At 38.5% G+C, this 22,693-nt stretch overlaps 1 protein-coding gene across 3 annotated transcripts in view; it reads right to left on the reverse strand.

The window, feature by feature from the left end:
* PLD5 (phospholipase D family member 5) overlaps nt 1-22,693 on the reverse strand; it is a 175,901-nt gene that overhangs the window by 40,734 nt on the left and 112,474 nt on the right. For all 3 annotated transcript variants that reach the window (XM_058020635.1, XM_058020636.1, XM_058020637.1), the window contains one exon: nt 21,224-21,338. In XM_058020635.1, coding sequence (XP_057876618.1) covers nt 21,224-21,338 — 115 coding nt within the window. The remainder of the gene's footprint in view (nt 1-21,223; nt 21,339-22,693) is intronic.

A 22,693-nucleotide genomic window follows, 5' to 3' on the forward strand; every position in this document is an offset into this window, starting at 1 on the left:
TCCAATGGTTTGAGCAGGTATCTGCAGTGGTTGTGGCACATAACAGACCCCAACAAGAGGAACATGGGTGGAGAATTAAAGAAATAAGCAAAGCCCTAAAATTATGTTGAAGTTGCTCTTAATCCTGCTAATGTGTGACATTCAACCTACCACTCTGAATGGCACAGTTTTATTAATGACTATAGGCCACTGAAATCAAAGGCACTCCTTGCTGGCTCCATTGCATCACTAGGAATTTCTGAATTGGCCCCATCTGTATGTTTGCAGAACTAAATCCAGAATATATTTAATATTAGGTAAGTTTGGGGGATTTCTCACACCATCACTGTTCTTTCAGTGCTCCAGTGTTTACAAAATTAGGTGATTAATCTGAATTAATCACTGCTGAAGGCATTTTACAGTAACCCACTCATCTTCACATTTCAGTTATGACTAAGCAGGGAAAAGATCTGACAGTAAACATCAGCCTGGGGGACAGTGATGGTACCAGCCATCTCCTATTAAACACTCATGGGGCCTCCAGTACCATGAACTCCAGCAATGGCTGAAAATGACTCACAACTTTAAAAGAACTCCAGGATAGATAGAGAACTAAAATGTATCTCTTTTAATCAAATTTCCTATTTTTTATCTCCTTAGAGACAGTTGACTTGCAATTTTAGGCAACAGCTACCAGTGCTAAATATTTCCTTACTATTATGAAAACAGCAACTTTCCTTGGAAAAAATATTCTAAAAATTCAGACATCAAGAAAAGAAGAAAAACCAGGTAAAGGTGCCACTTACCATGATGCAGCAAACATGCAAAATAACATTTTGAGCACATTACAGACTTTGGCTCATTGGTCAATTGCATTTGGTGCAACCCAGCTACCTTTCCAATTCTTTGTATGTTTCACTCACCCACACTCATCTATGCCTAGAAACAAAGATTTTTCCAATTTCCTTGCAATGTATTGCTGCTGCTTTCAATTCATGCATTAACGAACAGAACTGTGCTAATTATTGAGAAAATGAGTGTGAAATGGAAAAGAAATCAGAAAACACAATAGCTGCTATTAAACGGTTTAAATTGTTTCCTGGTGAATAAACAAAACAAAAGCAACTGCTATTAGCTAAGGATGACCATTCTGTAAGGCACTAAACTTCCAGCTAGTGATCTGAAAACTGTGTTTAACATCCGGTTTAACAAAGCAGTTTGCCTTGATGATGTTTTCTTTCCATACACCCAATTTGCAGCATTAAAGAGCAGTATGAATTTAACACCCACAACACACCTACACCAAAAAGGTTATAAATGAAATGTTAGGATTTTTGCATAGTAAAGATAAAACAATAGGAAGTAACAATGAGCTTCCTTCTCATAAATGAGAGCCTAAAAAAATGACAATTTAAAAACATTTTTGAAATATTCAGTGACAAACAAAAATGCTGACTGCCAAAGCTGTAACAGGAGACTATTTAACCAGTAATACTAACATTAAAAAAAGCAGATATCATCAGTAACTTGACACAAAATTCAAAAGTTGTAAAACACCAGAATTTGTTGGCGTGGGTTGCCCAGACATGGGCAGAAGCAGTGGGATGGGACTATTACTCTAAAATATAATCTAGGCTTCAATTACCAAAACAGTGAATATAGCAGAGCAGAAGATACTGCTATCACATGTACCAGTAAGATCAAAACCTGCAACCCAATTTCTTTTCCTTTTGGAAACAGCCAACTAGTAAGTGAACAGGTGAGGAAGCAGTATCTCCAAGTTAATTAAAAAAAAAGTCATTTGTTGCAAATAGTAGCTGTTGTGCAGCCTATTAATGAGCCTCTACCTTTTGAAGAAAGGAAATGTGTATCAGTATTGATAATTGCCTGTTCCAGAAGCCCTTGAGATGCTTTGTTAAAACAGGCTAATCAAGCCTTCAACACAATCCACCATCCCTAGTGTGGTTCAGGTCCCATGAGGACATTAAATTGGACTGATCAATATGTGAAGCCATAACAGAACTCTCTGTCATGCTGCAGTCTCAATTACACAAAGCTGTGAGTCTACTCAGTTCAACCAGAAGGGCACATTTGTAGGCTTGATTGCTAATAAACATGCCAAATAAATCTAACTATTTTGTTTCACTGGAGATTAAAATTCAGGTTGAGAACTTACAGAAAACCAGTGCTGTCACTTAAAACTCAAGTGGATTTGTCTGTCCCTTAAAATTATGCCTTCTAAGGGCTGGGACAGATGACACATTTTCTGCAGTAAAAAAGCTCACAAAAAAAGAGATACTGTAGGGATCAAAGCATATTGTAAATAACAGACATTTATCTGAGTACTTTTTCCTCTAGGTGGGGAATTCTTTTGCACTGTGTAAGGTAGATGACTGATGCAGTCTGGGATGCATGGAGGGGATCCTGCCATTGAGAGCCTGGACCTTCTGCATGTGATGTCAACACAGCTCCTGGGAAGTGCCAGACAACAACTTAGCCTCTAGCTTTGTCTCATAATGGAGGACGAACACAGAAAGTATCAGTAGTATTGCAAGAAAGATTGACTTTTCATCCACAGAAAAAAAAAAAGAAAATGTAACTCCCAAAGTAATCCCAAAGAAGAGGGGTGGCCAAGCAAATGTCATTTACAATTTCTAGCCTTGCAACAGCCTGTTTGGTCTAGCTGCCTGCTCTCAGATACTTCACTAACAATGTCTGAAAGCTACAGGGCAAGCTTGACTTCAAGAATAGGAACTTGAAGAGAATTGGGATTATTCAGCCTGGAGGGAATGCTTCATGGTGACATAATTGTGGCCTTCCAGTGCCTGAAGGGAGCCTACAAGAAGGACGGAGGTTGACTTTTTCCAAGGGCATGTTGGAAAGAAGGAAGGACAAAGGGGAATGAATTCAAACTGAAAGACAGTAAGTTTGAATTAAATATTAGGAGGAAACTCTTTACTGTGAGGGTGGTGAGGCAGTGGAACAGGTTGCCCAGAGAAGTTGTGGATTTGCTGTTCCTGGAAGTGCTCAAGGCCAGGTTGGACGGGGCTCTAAGCAACCTGGTTTACTGGAAGCTCTGCCCATGGCAGCGGGGCTGGAACTAGGTGATCTTTAAGGCCCCTTTCTACCCAAACCATTTAATGATTCTATGAACCTAAAGCTAGGACATTTTTTACATATTTGAGGCAAAGCACTAAACTTTAAGCAGGACCCTTTGATCAAGAGCTCATCACATAGATGCTGTCATGAATGTGCCACATTCCTGTCACAGCTGTGAGGTGGCTGTGGATTTTCCTGCTGCTCAAGCAAGGTCACCAGCCAGTCACATAAACTGGGAGATTCTTCTTCACGGGAGAGACTGCAGGAGGTCAGAAATCACAGGGCTGCCACTCGGCCTCCACATCAAGTTTATGAACAGTCTGGAGAAGGTGCACCTTCTTTGGAAGTTGTCACTTTCTTGAGGCTTTGGATCCAACACCTGTGTGCAGCTTAGGATATTGTCCCTGTACTGAGGCCATCATTATGCCAAGTTCCTTCATTAGTGGATGCAGTAAATAATTTTTGTAAGGCAGACTGAGAAAGAGCAACTATTTAGGCTGCTATTATCACAGCTGCCTTGAAGGCAAACATGCAAATTCTGCTTGCCACAGTTTTCAGCAGTACCAGTTACAGGCTAAACTTACTCTGGAGTTAGCAAACATAACGCCCAAGAAACAGAAGTTGCATTTGCTTGTACCATGCCTAAAATTGGTCTTCTGTCTTCACAACTTTCTTACTTTAACTACAGTGGTTTTACAATCAGAGAAGAAGAAAAATAAGGGGGAGAACTTTAGGAGTAAAAGGAGACCCAGAGTTATTTATTTGTATAGATACAAATATCTCTTTCTCTACATTTTGCAATTTATGCTTTAACTTCATTTATTTGCTTTTGATAATAATCTTTAGCACAAAGTACTCCCATGAATAAATATAACTTTTATTCTACTGAGACAAAAATTCAGAGTTTTCAATGCAATTTGTCACAAGTGGTGCAGTAGTTGCCTCATTTGGGGTAGACACAAGTGATCCAGGTGGAAGATCACCTCCCCATGAATTTTCAAGTTTTTTCTCAACTGATTGCAGAAAGTATGGACTTCTTCCAGAAGCCCCATTAGTGTGACCTGCCACCACTCAGAAGAAGACAAATACAAAAGCAGAAGAACGCACGACTTGAAAACAAAGTTATTTTTACTAAGTCTCTGAATGATTAAAAGACAAACTAGACTATTTACTATTTCTGTGTTTATGGAATATTGGATTTGAAATGAAATTTAAAAATATGCCTGGCCCAGAAAGATTAACGATTCAGATTTATTTTAAAAGAGAACACTCAAGTACTTTTAGGGAAATCTCTGATGGTAATACCTTAACTTTGAATCAGCCGTTTTGTTTATATTGCCCTCTGCTTCTCTCTCTCTAAACATATCCCCCGTCCTTTTAAAAAACTGCCAGGACTGAATCCTGTCACTCTAGGATTATGTGCTATTCATCAGTCTAAAGACACAATAAATTAAAAAAGAAGCAGCCTAGAATCAAAACCTTGCTGTCTTTTCTCTAGCAGCTCTATATTCAATTGTTACACATATGAAAAATGAGATCATAATTACTCAAAGAAATTACATTCTAGCACAAGTCCAAGTAATCTCCAGAAAGCTTTTGCAATAATATTTGCATTCATGCCATCTTGGCCCATCTTAGACTCAAACCTACCTGCATGAGAAACACTTATTCCCTATGCACAATCAGCCATAAGCTGTGTGGACATGTAGCTTCTCAAAACTGCCTTTAGGAAAACTGGGCTGTTTCTGATGTAGGTATTTTTCACAAAAATTAACTGTAATGCTTACTATCTTGTTTTACAGCATCTGAGGTCACTGACACAAAGATAATTTTGAGGAAATCAAAGCCCAGGAGAGGAATCTGTGACCAAAGCTCCATGAGCCCCTCTGATCTCTCTCTGGAAAGACGCAGGTGCCTGCAGCACTCACTGGGATTGCAGTGGATGGGCTCACATGCCTGGGGCTGTGGTGTGGGTGTTCAGGGACACAGTCACTCTGCCTCCTGTGTGCTGCTGCTGTTCATCTCCACTGGCACGCTCCCCAGCCAGCTCACGTGTCCCTGTCTGGCTGCAGCTTGGAAGAAAGGCTGCTACAAGAGAGCTCTCCTAAGCAGACAGGCTGCAGTCAAGGATCTCCCTGTGGAGCTGAGGACGTGAGAAGAGAGGTCTCCATCGCTGCCAGCTGACTTCCCAGCCCCCTCTCCAGGCCCTGTGCCAGCTTCTTCCTGGCTCCCTTCCCTCCCCAGCAGACTGCAACATGCTGACGGGCTCTGCCCTGGATGATCAGGGGAGCAAATATCCTCTACACTCACCATTGCTTTTTTGATTTGTTTTTTACTCAGTGGGTTGAAATAATGTTTGTGAGGTGGTACAGCCCCAGAAACTGCTCCAGCCATACAGCTGTGGAAGCCAAGAGCCGAGAATGTGGACAGGAAAGAGCCGGAAGAAAAAGGAATATAGTGACAAATGAGCATTACAAATCCCAGCTCTCTCTGAAACCAAAGTATTACAGAACTACAACTGTCACGTTTAAAAAAGGGAAAAAAACTCCAACCCCAAAAAACCAACACAAATTACCTCAGAAAATAGTAGCATAAATAGATGTCATCTTCAGCAGCCCTTCTGCATCCCTCCACTGCCCCCTCAGATGTGCTGAAGGAGCTTTTTCAGGGAATCATTTGGATCAGAAAATGGATCCAGGTTAAACATACATAAAAATAAGAAAGGTATTTCAAATGTAGAACAATTCACTAGTCCAGCTCACCACATGGCAGTAAACAATTTTTTCAAACACAGCTGAAGGCAGAGAGCAAGTGTGGGAATGAGTGGCTGTGGCTGAGTGCAACAAGATGCAGGAACTGCTTCTGCCAGTGCTGCCATTTAAAGGTACACCCACACAGCCTCAGCCTCCACTCCTCTCAAAATCAGGCCTCAGTAATTTCAGGTGGCAAGCTCCAGAATTTGTTTGCCTTTTATCTTGCATAATCATTTGTCTTGTGCAAAGAGATAAGAAGGCAATTCTAGCATTTGCTTGGGTTGGCCTTCCCCATGTGCTTACATAGGGGTCAACAGTGACACAGAAAATCAAGAAAAGACCCATCAGGGACCCTCATGTGTGCAGAGTTTGCTGACTGGATACAGGATGACAGATTTTTGAGAACAAAGGAAAGGTCAGAATTAATTTCTTGCAATTGCTGATTTAACTTCAATGGCATCTTGGGAACTAGTTAGTTCCCAAAGTCACATTTATCTAAATATACCCTTACACTGGCTTTGAAGAAGTCAAATGTTGGCCTTTGTTTCTACCCAAGTAATCAAAACACTGATTTCTCAGCTAAGTACCCAGCTGTAGCTAGAGTTCAGAGTGGGAGTGTTAGCTCTCCCCCACATAATGCATTTTGTGCTGCCTGCTGGGCCCTTTTGATTTACTCAGCAGAAAAATCCCAGAAATTTAACCAAAGTGCTTCCCATCCCATCTCACAAGCCAGACAAAAGAGAGGCCTGACAGTATTTCTTTGTAATACTTGTAATACCCACCCAGCTACACCTCACTTCTGATTCACCAGCAAACAGCCAGTGGTCCATCACAAATATGACAGCACAGAGATAGAGATTCCTCTCTTTACCCACAGAACAGACACAGCAGGAGAACACCTGACCTCCCCCATCAATAGAATCATACAATGGCTTGGGCTGGAAGAGAACTCAAAGGTCACCTAGTTCCAAACCCTCTACCATGGGCAGGGATACCTTCCAGCAGATGGAAGACCGGGTTGCTCAAAGCTCCATCCAAACTGGCATTGAACAGTTCCAGTGATGAAGCATCAACAAGTTCTCTGGACAACCTTCTTCAATGCCTCACCATCCTCACACCTGATAAATCATGCATGGATGTATTTACTTCACCTATACACAGAATTTTAGACTGCAAAGAAGGAATAAACTCATATAACTACAGATCTCTGCTCTTTTCCATGATGGAAGTCCAGGGTATCAGCATGTCCTTGAGAGGCATTTGCTGTCACTCAGCAGAAAATGCCAGCAGCCAACAGTATAGCTCACTACATAGAACAAGACAGGAAAAGACATACTCAACTCTACATTTCCAACCTAGATGTGGCCTCAGAAACCAGGGATTTCTGTACTGCATTTGCCAAAAAATCTCTTACTGTTTGGGCCAAAGTTTAGGGCTCCCATTTTAGTCTGTCTTAAAAAAAATTGAATTGAGCCCATGCACAAGAATTTAGTGTAATTTTAAAAGCTCCAAACAGCTTTTCCTTTCCTTCTAGTAATTTTATCAACAGTAGCAAACATTTCTGCTTCTTTTAACATGTGCTGCTGCTTGAAGTAGCAAACCTGAGAAAAATCCTCATTTTTCACTGCCTTGACTTTGATATCAGTATTTTTACATCAATTTTTACTTCTTTTTGAGCTATTTGAAGTATTTCAGATCAAATCATAGAAAATTTTAAATAAAATTTTGAATAATGAGAGCATTGATGATCAGTTCAATTCTTTCCCCTTAGCAGAACTCAGCATTCCTTTAAATAGCATTTTCTTAGTACAAATCTGCTCTGAGAGTCTGATGATTCAGTAGAGTCTGTAAGAGAACTGATATACAACAAAGTTTGCTAGAATATTAAAAAAAAATCCACATCTTTTTTTGCCCTTCATTATTGGAGAGTAGACTGCTCATTTACTAGACAAAGCTATAAAAGTGATTGCTTTGGAGATTGGGAAAAGTAATTTTCTTACTTAGTTGATTCAGGCGACAAAGCATATTACCACTTAAAGGAAGACTATAATACAATCAGTAAAAACATTATTAAAGTTGGATTGTGGCTTTCTTTCTTTCCCTAAGTATAATTGCATATGTTTTTACTACAAAAGAAAGCCATTTTAAATATAATGGAGAGATTAGTAAACTTGAACACTGCTTATCCCACTTCCTTGTGAAGACTTTTCTTTACTTGGATTAGCATTATGAACCACTATACTTATTTATATACTTCTTGGATGAAACATCCAAGAATTCAGTGACATTTTTCATCCTTACACATGAGGAATTAAGATCACAACCTTTTATGAATGAACAAGGCTAAATCTCTACCAAGAAAAATGCAGTGACTATTTATCCCTATCTCTCTTTTTAACTTAGCAACATGATTTCATTCTGATATTTATATATTCTAAAATCATCAGTACTGGCAACAGTCTCTTCTAAATATGCTGACTAGCAGTAACAACACTTGTGCATTATTCTCAAAATGTGCTCCTCAGACATCTGGAGCTCTGCTTTGGGTTCTGTCAGTTTCCTTCTCCTGAAGGAGAAATAAATCTCAGTTCTGGAAGGTGAGATGCTGCAGGGCAGACAAAGAGTTGAGGGCAGAGTTTGCCTCCTTGGGTGGCTACTGCTTTTAATTTTTACAATTCCTTCATAACAGAATCTACTTTTTTCCCTGAACTTTCATTAGATGATTCTCTGAGCAGCCTCTGAAATAACAGAGTATTATCTTCAGGCTACTGAAAGCCAAGAGCACCAGCTGACCTGGCTGTGGCCATACAAGAAAAGCAGAGGCACAGCCAGAAGTAATCTGGGTCTGCCAGTGGCATAGACATTTCCTTTCACTACTTCTCCCTTGTCTCTAAGCAATTTTCTCCACCTCCTTCCTTTGATTCTATCTTGTTATCTTGCTGAGTCAGCCTTTGACTTTTCTACATTTTTTTCAGGTCATTTCTTTCTCAATGGCAATTATTTTACTTTCCATGTTGTCAAAAGTCCACCAATAACATGCTTCACCTTTTGACAACATTCTGTTCTGATCTTTTCCCAAATTAATTACCCAGTTTTAAGTTTCTGACCTTTGGTTTTATCTGATTCATTCCTCCCTCAGATTTCATTTCCCCCACTACTTTCCCCCAACATCATTCATCCTCCCTCTCCTTTGCTGTCTTCCATTTCACACTCAGTTCATAATTTCACTCTTGCTCTTGCCTACTCTTACATTGTTTCATTTATCATATATATTTATCCAATTATTCATTCAGTCCCTCTTGCTCCAATTACTTGAGGAACATATTTTATTTTATAACTGCATAAGCAGCATGGTATATTCTTCAAGCTTTTTCAAATAAATTTGTGGAAAGGAAAAACATTTTCTTAAGAGTTCTAAGGCTATCCATGGCTTTGGGATACCCAGATTGGTCCTAATTTTACATTATTTACATGTGCTAGGACTTCTACAGGTATTAACTCATTATATACACCCCCAAAATAAACATAGATTTCTGATGGTTGTTGCAATTTAGGACTCAGGGAATTTCTTCTTGCTTTCTTAGTCCAAAAAATAACTGAAGCTGAGTTTTTTACTATCATGAATCCAAGGTTCTTGAAAGAACAAGACACGTCTACAGCCTCTTTTTTATCAAAGTAAGCACATACACTACACACTGCAGCTCTGCTGTAGCAGGCTGAAGTCTCACACTTGATTTACTATTGTCCTAACTAGTCTGTCAGATGCATTTTTGAGGGCTTCATTATTCTGGCTTGGTCACCCAGATACTTCATTCATTTAAACAGAGGCATTTTAAAGAGAAAAATGGACATGCCCTGATGCCAAAATTAGAAAAATCCAGACAGTGGACTGAGAAAAACCAAAATATATATGGGGAAAAAATACATCGATTTGAGGAAATACCTAGGGGATACAGATCAATAGCTTGTCAGTTAGCAGATTTTTAACATGGATTGACTTTCTTCCAAACAGCCTACTTGAAATGTAGAAAGCAAAACAAAAGGAAGCCACAACCCCACAGATTCTATCTTATCATCTGTGTGAAGGACACACACAATATACAGTCAATAGAAGTAACTGCACACTGAAATCACGGAGGATTTTAGCACCGCAGAGGGACTAGACCACAAAACAAATATTGTTTCATTTCTCCAGTGTAAATATCAACAACTCCCTGTGAAGGACAGGAATACAGGTATATTACTACCCTGTGACATTTTGCACTGGTGGATAACTGTAGGACTTCTTTTTCTACCTCAAACCACACAGGAGAGTCAGAATTGGCTTGAGGACAATAAGAAACAAAGCTGGACCAGTTCAGTTGGGATGGCAGTAGTGCACAGGAACTGGACTGCTTGCAGTTGACTACTGGGATGTCTATGAAAGCAGGAACAGAAGGCAGCAAGGCACTTCAAATCCCAATATCAAATCAGGGACTTGGTTACAATCCTTTGTCTTATGGCTGAGAACAGCTGCTCTGTGGTCCTTTGCTTAGGAACTGTTATTATGAAAGCTTCTCATTGCAATCATCACAATGTTCTTTTGTAGTGATTTTGAAGCTTAGTACAGTAATTATGTAGTCCTATAACTGCTGGCACTTTTGTCCATCACTTTAATGCTAACAAGACTACTGAGATTAAAAGCTTCAAGAGCAGGGATCTGTTTTGCTTTGAGTCACTGAAATGACTGTCAATTTCTGTACTACATAATTACTAAGACTTACACAATGTAGAAAGTTAATATTTTGTCCAAAGGATGGAAAACGGGCTGAAATCACTCTGTTCTCAAGGATAAACATTAAAAACAACTGCTCTGTAAGGACGTGCAGAAAGACATGGAAAAGATGGAGAGTAACAGAGATATCCTCTGAGAACTTTGCTTCCGGTTGAATAACTTCAGAATTATCTTAATGTAATTTGTTTTCCAACTATTAGGCTGTGTAAAAATTCATAACGCACCAAAGTGCTGCAGAAGTGAAGGTTAATTTGAAAACTGCTATAGGAGATTACCAGAAAGATCAGTATCATAGTGGCAAATCCATGTTACAAAGATCAGGCTTGGAAACTAATTTTGTATAAACCAGCAAGATTTGGTTGCATGGTACAGCACAATTGTAGCATTTTATGTTCATCAAATGAAAACCAAGTGGTGTTGCCAGTTGGGTTTGGCCATTTGTTAATGCTTCTTATACAACTTTGAGCACACAGTATTTAACCAGGTTTGAAGCAGAAATTGAGCTAGCAGCGAAGCAGCTAAAAGAACATAATACAAGTGTCTGTGTCATGTCACTTCGGTTGATGGTCTTCTCAGAGCTGCCCAGGTTTGAAGTTACACTTCAGTCTAGATGACAGAAAAAACTTGAACAGGGTGAGAGACAAAACACTGAGCCCCGCTGAGAAGGCTGGAGCCTGCTTGCAAATCAGCAGCAATCAAAATACACCAAATCATACCAGTAGCATGGCTTTGACTGACCAAGGTACAGTTCTAAGGAAACAGTCAGGCTTCCAGTGAACACTAAGTATGTGAAATGGACAAACCAAAATTGACCAAAATTAAATTCTTTTCCTTGGATCCCTTTTAGGATCATTAGCCTTCATGCCCTTGCAGGATGAGATAACATTAGTATTTTTGCACACAAGAGAAAGCATGGGATGCCAAAATTTCTGCAAAGGGAGCACAGCTACCTAACGAATGATTTCTGAGCTCAGATGGCCCTGGCAGCTCTTACCAACTCTTTCAGTAGCTGTAGGTAGGAACTTGCACGCTATCCATATGCTTTAAAAATGTCACAACTAATTTCTGCTCATGCCATCCGTTATTGGTTCCTCTGTGCTAAAGAGTGTCAGCAATTCAGAGCAGCTAGTGCCATACGGGAAGAATCCATTCCAGCATGTAAACCACCAGGCAAGATTTGAAGATGATCCCTGTGGCACAAGCTCCTGTGTTGGACTGACTAGGTCCTACCTGACAAGAGCACTTTGGCTGTTTACAAAATCGCTGGATTGCAAATGCTCATAGTTGTGCTGGAGCTTATTAAATACAAAAGTGCCCACTGCTACCAAATCCATGAATACACACACCTTAGTACCAGACTTGAGTGTAATATTTGCAAACTGAAATTATGTAGTAAAATACTGATCAATCTACCATGAAAGACCTTTTCCATTACAAAGTTCAAAACAGAATAATTATGATATTGTTTCTACTGAACACCTAACATCTTAAATATACCTCACAGTACACCTGTCCCTAACAAATACAGATCACAGTAGACCTGAATTTGAATAATGAAGAAAATTATTTAAATGAATGCATTATTATTTACCTATGCATCTTTGAAGCGGTGACCACAGATACTGGAAAGCACAACTGGTATTTTATAATGCCAAAGTACACATTACCAATGAGAGGGTACTGTCTTTGGGTACACAGCCATTTCTCTCAGCAAAGGTACACATTTCTAAGTCTACAGACACAGAAGCTGTAGAGCTTAGAATCAGAATTTATTGCTTACATATCTGGCTCTAAAAGACAGATTTTTTGGCTTAAGTGAACCTTTTCCCCCTTTTTCTTTGCAAAACAAGCGAGTACAACCCAAGGCCCTGTCTGCCTTCAGAATTTAAGTGATTGTGAACTTTGTTTTGGTTTTTTTCTCCCTCTATTGGCTGTGGATGTGACAGCCTCATACTGCTAAATTGCTCCTACTAGATAACTCTGTAAGTCAGGCTATGCCTAAATCTTTTTAAAGTTAGTGTGCTTCAGGCTCACAAGAGAAAGTAATCTGTTCACATTATGAACTATTGTGGTGCCTAAAATGAGGATATTTGTGTATCTAGGGAAAGTTTAATTCCCAGATTAGGCATATAGTTTCCTGTAGAACCTCTAATAAAAACTAGATTATCACTAGTTTATTGTATTTGTTGAGCTAAAAGACATCCAAACTAGGCAGCAGCCAATGCTGATGGAAAATATGTTGTTTACACCAGTTCCTCATTTTTTGCACAGAAAAAATGGGTTATCCAATGAAGTTTTAAAATTCTGTCCTACAGTCAGAATCTTAAAACACTTCTCTTACTATTAAGGCTAAGAAATTTCTTTCAAAATATATCTGAAGGCAATAGAAGGACCAGAAGCAGAGTAGGGACTGGAAGTCAGGTTTCTTCTACCCCAAATGAATATGTGACTACTACAGTCATCTTTAAATGCAAACAGATTAAAAGATTTTCTGTAAACTGCTAGAACTCAAATAGGAAGAACTAAGGGAGCAGCACTACAAAATACCTTCTGCCCTTCCTAAATCTTTGTGACTGTAAGCTTAGTTTTAAGAAGTTTAAGATGTTCAATACTAGCTTAAGTGATTTGCTTTCTGTCAGGTGCCTGGTAAGGCAGACAGCTGTATTAGAAACTTTCAGACAGAGCAAGATTTTCAACATCATCTTCTGCAACTCAGGCAGATGTTCTGTGTTGAAGACTGGTTATTGAAACACATGTAAAAAAAATAGTCCCCACTTGGACTTTTCAGTCATGTTTCATAAGGCTGGATGTGGTTTTCATTACCCAGCCCCCCAGCTGAAACAAATAAGAAATGTTGCATATGAGTTCTCAGGGGATTTAGGCACAAAACCAGTACTGAACATTCCCTTGTGATCAAGATGTTTGTGGATGTGTGCACACTGTGCAACATAAACTGAGGTAAGTCAGTTTAGGTGCCTGAACAGAAGGACATTTCTCCAAAAACAAACCTAGTTTCTGCATGTTAGGTATGAATGCTTGAATCTCTGATGCAAAACTAGCACCTGCTTCTTTCCTTTCAGATGGGCTACAGCTAGCTTTGGGAATTCAGCTTGGTAATTCTCACTACATAGAACACTGCCAAAGTTACTACGCATTCTAAGAGGCAAAGAACTTAATGAGATCTTCCATCTTGGAACTGGCTTTAAGATTGCTTGTCACAGGCTTAAAGTTTTTGAGAAAATATCAGGAAACATTCTCCAATAGCAACTAATATAAGATAAATCAAATCTTGCATCTACTATTTTCTTGCACCCGAGCTGTCTAAATGAATAATAAAAACTGAACAAGGCATGATTCATAATAAATCAAAATATAAAAATGAATTTTAAAATCAGATGTTAAAGGTGTTGTCAGTGGAATTTTCATTATCTGCCTTTTGTACACTCTCGTATTTTCAAGTGTGACTTAGAGTTTTAGAAAAATGTCAATATTTATGATTTGAAAGGAATGAAAGAGATTTCTTGCCCTCTGTTTACATGCACCTTTATTTATCTCTACGGAACTCAGACCCAAATTACTTGATTTCTTCAGGAAGACTCACCCCTCAAAAAATCCTGCTTACTTCTTCATGAAAAATCCTAAGGAAAAGCCACTCTGGTTTTGGTACTGCTGTAGGAATTTCCTCCATCTTAACATCCTTCCCTCACACACACTCTTGGAGAATCCAGCCTGGGAAATGCACGAAGAAAGCAATGGAGCTACAGATCCATTCAATGCCTTATGCAAAACCATCCATTGAACACCAGCTGTCAAGAGCACTCTTTACAGTCCAATGGTACATGCATCAGATAATATTATTCTTATGATACATTGTGCAAAAACTGACGTCTGGACAGGCAGAAATCTCTTCAAGATCCACCTTCTGAATTCTAGCTTCCCATTATATGAACAGAATGCATTTTCTTCTTAGTCTTTGCAGAGTATTTACATTGATTCCCAACATTATCTTCACATGAAGAGGAAATTAAAGACTTAATTAGAATCAGAAAATCCCAGGTTAAAAGGGCCCTCAGAAGACCATCTGACCCAGTTTTTTGTGGAAAAAGGAAGCCTGTATGAGATTATTCAGCACCCTGTCCAGTAACATCTTGCAAACCTCCAGTGATGGAGACTCTACCATGTCCCTGAGGAAGGTTGTTCCAGTGAATAATTGTTCTGCTGAAAAAAAAAATCCATCTTATCTTGAAATAAATGTCTATAAGTACATAAGTTTATGTTCTCCTTGTGTTCTCCTTCCAAATCATTACACAATGATTAAATCCAGCTTTGAAATCAATCTAGACCTTTCCCATGCACCAGATCTATGAGGCCATTCGGCACAGAAGCTTGTCTATTTTATTCTTAAAATTGCCAGTGATAGCTCTTGTCTAATCTCTTTACAGACCACTGCCCCCATATTTTGAACAATTTTTTATAATACTGGAATCAAGTATTTTGGGCTTAAAGTTAATCCATGTCATCATGGTTTATCCTAGCTGTCAAAAAACTCCAGTCACCCAAACCCTAAACAGTTTTAGGCCCAAGAAAACTAATCAGTAAATGTTCCCTCTTTGTCTTATAGCTTTATCTTTTCCAGAAAAAATGTCAGTTTCTCCAGAATGGCCAATTTCACATTTCAAGGGCTTGCAGTATACAAAGGCTCTAGTTCAAAAAAAGCACCAAATTCACTGTTTATTTCATAAGAAAAAAACGTTCTGATACTCCTAGATGATCTACATCTTTTCTATGACATAGCAAATGTCTTTCAGTTCTTCTACAGTATGTTAAAATTTATATCTTCCTTTCCTCCACAAGAAGACAGGGAAAGAGAACATGATTGTGGCCAACAGTAAAAATTCATGCCCCACAAGCAACCCAGCTCTAACACTACACAGCACCTTAAGTATGGCAACAGAAGCAGACAGAATATGGAATTAAACACATTTAAGAATTTATATAAACCATATTTACTATTGCTGTCCATTGTGCGACACTTACGTTCAGACTCTACAGGAAAGACTCTACAGGAAACCCTCAAACTTCCAGAAGTCCCTTGACATTACATGAGCTTGAGCTCTCTGGTGCCATGGCAGATTGAACTTGTTGCAACCAGGTTCCAGTGGTCCTTCCTCCCTTGTCCAGCCCAGCTATGTGTTTCCTTTCCCTGTGTTGCCCCCAGCCTGTGAGATTACACACTGAGTAATCCAGAAATCTAATGCAAATGACAATTAAGCTAGCCCAAAAAAAAGCAGTCTGTAGCCAAATCAGCTCCCCGAACTGTCTCACCACATGATCACTGGTGCAAGGAAGAAGGCAGGGACAATACAGGGTGAGGAGAGCAAAGAGGAAGCTGGGATTGTGCAGCTGCCCAGATGTAACCTGATTAAATTTGTCATGGAATGGTATCTGTTAGTATTTGTAATCTAAAGGGCACAACTTAATGCATAATAAATTTCCAGAGTTTTACTATCTACTCATTTATTTATCACTCTAAAACAATGTACCTTTTAAGTTTCTTTGTTTTGGTTGTATCTGATAAGGAAAGTCTGTAATCCTGGGCAAATGTGCATTCACTGCTCAGTAAATAACAGCTGCACATGTGATCTAGTGACCGGATCCTGCCTATGACAATGACTTCCTATTATTCTCTGCTTTCCTTGCTAATACATAAAAATAATTAATAAAAGGACTTAGAAGATATTTTTCTAAAATCACACTGTGACATGGACAGACTCCTCTTTTCTTATCTACCTCAGCCACCACTGACAAAAGACAAAATATTCCTTGCAAATATATGAAAAATGCTTCATGAAAAAGGAGTACTAGGGAAAAAAATAGAAAATAAAGGAAGCAATGCAAATTGAAGCAGGAAAATCCATTGGTATGTCTTAAAAAGCATGAACACTATCAGCTAAAATAAGATAGCAATTAGTAAGAGATTTAGATTCTGTACACGTGAGAAATAATACAACAACCTGCTAATTGGAGACAGTGCTATTCAAATGTTACTGATGAACAAAGACCGGTACATAATTATGTGAAAGGAGGGGGAGGGTTACAAGAAACACTTCAGTCTAGTAGACTGAGCCCCAGCTGAGAAAAGGCTAAAACAATAACCATGAAAACAAGCATTAATAAGCTACTGTCACAGTACAAAGAGGATAAAGAAGAACATGTTTGTTTACACAGTGAGGCAAATTTTGTCTAAAGACAGACCTACCTTTCACAAGAGAGTCATAGAGAGATATGCATGGTACGATATACATATATCCTATAAAATATCACAGTTTATAGTCTGTTCAGTAATAATTTCGACAACATGCACTGGGAAAACTTACATGTGATTATTTTTCTTTAATTACTAATATACTTTTAAAAATTTTAATTGTGACTATAGAAAACAAATGCTCTTATCTGGCTTCTGGTGCCTTTGTTGCCATTAATAATTATTGGTTGTCCCCAAGAGATAGAAACAGCAAGAAACCTCACCTAACAGGGATGTTGTAAAAGAAATTCATTAATACTGTATTTGCAGAGCACTCAGATACCACAGTGAGAAACAGCACAGAAAGGCCTATGAGGAAATTAATCATTCTGCATTCAGCGCAGGATCTGGCAGATGTGCAATGAAGAAAGCCTAGAGACATACATTAAATATGAAGATAAAAAAAGATTCTAGCCATTACCAGCAGAAATAATATCCCCTGAATGAACATCAACTGCCTTAGGCATTGAATGCTTGATGCATTCTCATTCAATATAAAGGAAAACTCTCTGATTAATATGCTAATATTACAACAAATACCAGCCAGGTATTCTGTGAAAAATACAGAATCTGATAACGTAATTAAAGTCTATCATAAATATATGGTATGGGATTAGTATTTCCTCATTTTTGCATACTTAGTTTTGCAACGAAATAACACTCCCACAGTCCAGCAATTATTGGCAAATGTACATTATCTCAGCAGTCAGAGAATCCTGTCACCACAGCTGACACAGTGGGATGTGTTAGCACAATAAATCAATCCATGTTTCATGCTGCAGCCACTGGACTTCTGTAATTAAGCTCCCCTGCTTTACAGTTACCTCAAATAAGTCAGGATATCATAGAAAGGCTAAAAACCAGTTACTGGAGTGGTGACAAACCTGCAGGTTCACAGGTAGCTCAGATGTCTGCACTAGCATTGCGATTGTGAATTACTAATTTTATTTCACTCCACATCACTTCAGTTCTGCTCCTCACTCCACATAAGTAATTTACCTTACCCCATCAGCCCACATTTGAAGTCAGATTTGAACCTTCTCCTCTATTAATCAATAGGGATAGCTGCTGCAGAGGAAGCAGGTAGGACGCACCATTGTGGTGGAAAAGATCTATAAAAACAGCTTTCTACAACTCTTCAGAAATGGGGAGAAGAGGCAAGGGGACTCAATGCATACCTGTCTAGGAAAAAGGGAAGATGCGCTGGAATAATCTGCCTGGCAGAAATAGTTTTGCCACCTGTGTTGAGATGCAGCCATACAGGAGCCTACCATGGTTCCCTGTACAAAAAAGCCAAAACACTGCATGGAAACATGGATAACCAAATACTGATCTTCAAGCAATCCCATGTGCTTAAAGCAATTCCACTTTGGCGGAATTTTATTTTCCTTCTTAAAGCAGGCAGGGCATGCTGCCTGAAGATTCCCTTAAGGTTCCTGAGCAATATATTAACAGGTACATCCAAGGCCAACAGCCAAATTATCCCTCATCCTAGCCCTAGGAACCAGTCTGCACCACATGAGGGCACAGCCCAGGTGTTCTGATCACACAGCCTGCTGAAAGGAAAGGCAAGACTCTTCCACCCTCTTCATGCAACACAATTCTCTCTCATATCCAGTAGAACAGCTTGGAGACAGTCTGACTTGTGCATACAATCTGCCTTGGAAAGAAGAGCCAAACCTATGCCCACCTAGCAAGGTAAGGCAGACCCAGAAAGGATGAAATTCCCAGCATCCCACTGGCTGTGTATGTGCTTTCTGTCCATGCAACTGCCCATGGCTCAGGTGCCAAGCATGTTTGCTGCTTGGGATCAATCAGAGTCCTTTATCATGTGATGAACCCAAGAGCAGGGCTTGGTCTCTCTGCTGCCCAATTCAGACTGACACCACAAGTCAGGGTTTGGGTCTCCTCAGACAAATGTATTCTGGTTCTCCATCCTGAGATGCTTCACAACTTGGCTGAGCTACTGATTTGTTTACTGCTTTCTTCACCAAGAGAGGAATGAATCTGTTAAAAAGGGTGCATGGCATATTTTAAAGACAAATCTGACCAGCTAGCTGCAGGAAAAAAAAATTATTTGTCTTCATGGATATAAGTCCAAGTGACAATGCACGGTTCCCTTTCAATGATTAGTTCTGATGGATTTCTGAGAATGCAGGTAGCCAGCCCCTCACAAGCAAAAAGATTAATAATTTTAGTAGATAGGCTTTCCAGGATAGCATAGCAAAGATTAATGTTATCTGGGTTTTTTTAAGCCAGCCACATACTTAACTTCTATTTGACACAAACAGGACCATAACCTGCTCATACAAGGTATATTTATTTCAACATAAAATTAATACAAGTAAATCTGACTGAATTTAAAACTAACTTATTTCTTTTCAGGAATGCAAAACCAAAGAAAGATTTATCTAACTTCCATGGAGATAAAAACCAAACAACAGACCTAAATGAGTAAAATAACTGCAACAGAGCTGGCAATCACCTTGTCATAACCAAGACATTCTAATAAAAATATCAGTGCAGAAAGTAGCAGACCAAAACATGGGATGAGAAAAAAAAATCATAGTGGGAAAATCTAGAACTTGTAATATTGATGTCTGAGAAAGGCCAATAGCAAACAATGATATATACAATTCCAGAGTTCAAAGATGATGACAACAAAACTCATAAAAAATACCAGCAACTTTCTCCAATCCTTTGTAGCTTAGAGCACAAATATATTGATAATTTATTTTAAATACTGTAAGATTTCCTGTCTCAGAAATCTAAAAAAGGCATAAGGGAAACTAAAGTTAGTAAAATTGTAAAAGCCTGTGTTCTGGGTTTTTTTTTAACTTCACAGGTTAGATTAATTCCCACATAAAATAGAAGGAAGTGGTAAAACATTTCTCCTCCTTTTCTAGCTAAAAATTTCTCCTCATCTTTTTTTGAAAGGAGATAATTTTTGGTATTGGGTATTTTTAATAAATGGTACTCAAAATATCTGTTGCCAGTACATTGATATGAATGTACAGGCCTACCTCTGCTATTCTGTGACTCATAGGAATTTGGGATATTAGAATCACATGGAAAAGAAACAACTTTTCTAAAGATAATTTCACTGACATTGATATTGAAATACCAATTTCTTTTGAACATATCAGAAAAAGACATTCCACACATATCTGACAAAGTATTTGATATATTCTTACTGGTTATCAAAGAATCAATATCTCTTTTGGTTATGTAGCAGAAATCATCAAATCCCTGGAACAGGTAGTGTTATGAAATTATGAGGATCTATAATTATTAACTATTTAATTAATTTTAAGTTTATTAAATTTAAATAACATGTCAATCTTGATTAAAAGCCAATTTCCCTGAGAGATAAGGACTTCCACTAGTAATATTCTTTTACTTGTGCAGTGAGCAGATTACAAGGAATTTAAACAAATATAGATTGATTTTTGTTGAAGGAGGGTGCCCTTTATTCTTCACCATGAACAGCCATGTTATGTTAGGATGCTACTACACATAACAACTCCTTTGCCTAATTAAATGCTTTAGAGTTTCCTTTGGGATCCGTACAGGTATCTTCGTCAAAAATGATCACCATCAAAACACATACATTCTTTTTGATCTTTGAAAAGTGTATCTTATCCTTAAAATCATTATTTTATCAGATATAGATAACTAAGAGGAGAAATGTGTATGAGATTGCTAGAACTCCTAAGAGAGACTAATTTCTTTCAGCAATGCTTGAATTCTCTTTACTATTTTTCCACGCAGTTTTACACAAAGCAAGTTAATTCATGCAGTGCCAATGTGCAATCCCACTGTGGATAGGGGGTTTTGAGCCTCAAAATTACAATCAGGAAAGCAGAGACCAAAGAAATATGCATAGCACAAAGAACCTTGTCAGCTGGTTAAATTTGACCAATGGTCTATCTTCCAGTGCTTCAGGATCATCAGTACCATACAGGAGTTGTTTTGTTAATTTACTTTGCTGTTGCTCGAAAGAGGAAAAGCATCTTGTCCCACAAGGTATTAGCCCAGACTCTCAGGTTATGTTTCCTACTGTTAAAATGGCTACAGGGAATTTAAACACCTCTCTAATGCACCTCCTTTTTATTCACATGGGACTTGCACACATCAGCTACAGTAACAGTTCCAGATTTCTGACATCTGTGAACCAGAGAAAGCTGAAGGATTACAGGGTCATAGTGCAGTACCAGTAGTGTGCGTTTTATGCACCATCCAAGTCTGCATTTTAAACAGCAGGAACATCACGCAGCAGCCAATGGCAGAACGACATAAAGACCTTGGTCTTACCCTTTGTTTTCAAGTCGTTTAATACCTTGGATTCCACGGGCAGTTTATCGCTCACGAGCTTTATTTCAATATTTCGGGACGCCAGTTCCAGCAGCTTTTCGAAAAGACGCTGACCCTGGGAAGGACATTAAAGGAAAGCAGAAGCTTTTAGACACAGAATTGATCAAACTGTATATCAACCAATTAAAAAAGCTCGCTAAAACAAAAACGTTATAAACAACATCTGAGTAACTGTGTTCCTAGATATGATTAAACCTACGCTAAGGCTTTGCACCTCAAATTTCATTTTCTTGGACAAATATTGTTCTGAAGGCCAATAAGATTTCTTAGTTTTCCCAGATTGTGAAATATTGACAAGGTGACAGGTGTCAGGCAGAAAATGAAGTGTCCAGGGGTTTTATGCTGCATAAGGACATTTTGACATTAACTTTCTCAAGGAAAACAGTTTATTACATTTTTTCTGTATTAAGTGATATTTTTTCAAGTGGTTCTAATCACAGTACAACACATTCCCAAGTAGCTGCATGCTCATCTTCAGATGAGTTACACCAAGAAGGAAAATAATTATCTGTAGGTATTTTATGTGTATTTAATTTTTATGCTGCTGTAAATTTTTACTATTTAAACCCTATCTCTAACACAGAACAAGAAAAGGAAAGCCATGCTGAGCTGGATACATGTCAAAACAGGAATTTCATATAAAAAAAATAAAATTTTAATTCACCATGTTTTTACACATTGAAGAAAGAAACAAGAAGTAAAACTTCTGATTGCATTGCAAATGTTTAAATTTTAGGTTGAATATTTTAAATTAAATAAAAAAAAATTGAGTAACATAAACATTAGTAGACCATGTGAAGACTAAACTCCTGTGTTGTTTACTACAACTACAACCAGAGCTCACTTCCTTGGTGCTATTCTAACCTAGTACTGCAGACACCATGTTCAATTAGCAGCCCAATACAGAAAGACTTTGGGCTTATGCACCTGACAAAATGCCTGCCCTACCTACACAGTTCACTTTAGATTCAATGCATTGCTTGTCCTAGGGTAAACCTAAACCAAAAAAGCAATAGCTATACATCACCTTTCAAACAAACAGGTAGAAGATAAAGCTCTTCACAGAAACATGTAACATAATTCTCTGTACAAACTAAGAATCTTAAAATGATCCTTCCATTCAACAAAGATGAGCAAACCAAGAGCAGTTCAGGCTGATATAATACAATGCAGCATGGACCAACAAAACCTCTGACAAAAGCCCTCCCAACACTCTAAAAACCCATTAGTAGCAGAGAGTGGGAAGCCTAGAAATTTGCCCTGTAATTGCCTAGACAGATTGATACTTTGAGCCTTGCTGGGCTTTAAGCATTACACAGTCACAGAAAGTAGTGCTTCCCCTGTCTAAAGTACAGACCTATTTTCTAATGTTCACTTATTTTTAATATATGTGGCAAAATAAAAATACCC

This window comes from Melospiza georgiana, chromosome 3 (genome assembly GCF_028018845.1).
Source record: "Melospiza georgiana isolate bMelGeo1 chromosome 3, bMelGeo1.pri, whole genome shotgun sequence".
NCBI lineage: Eukaryota > Metazoa > Chordata > Aves > Passeriformes > Passerellidae > Melospiza > Melospiza georgiana.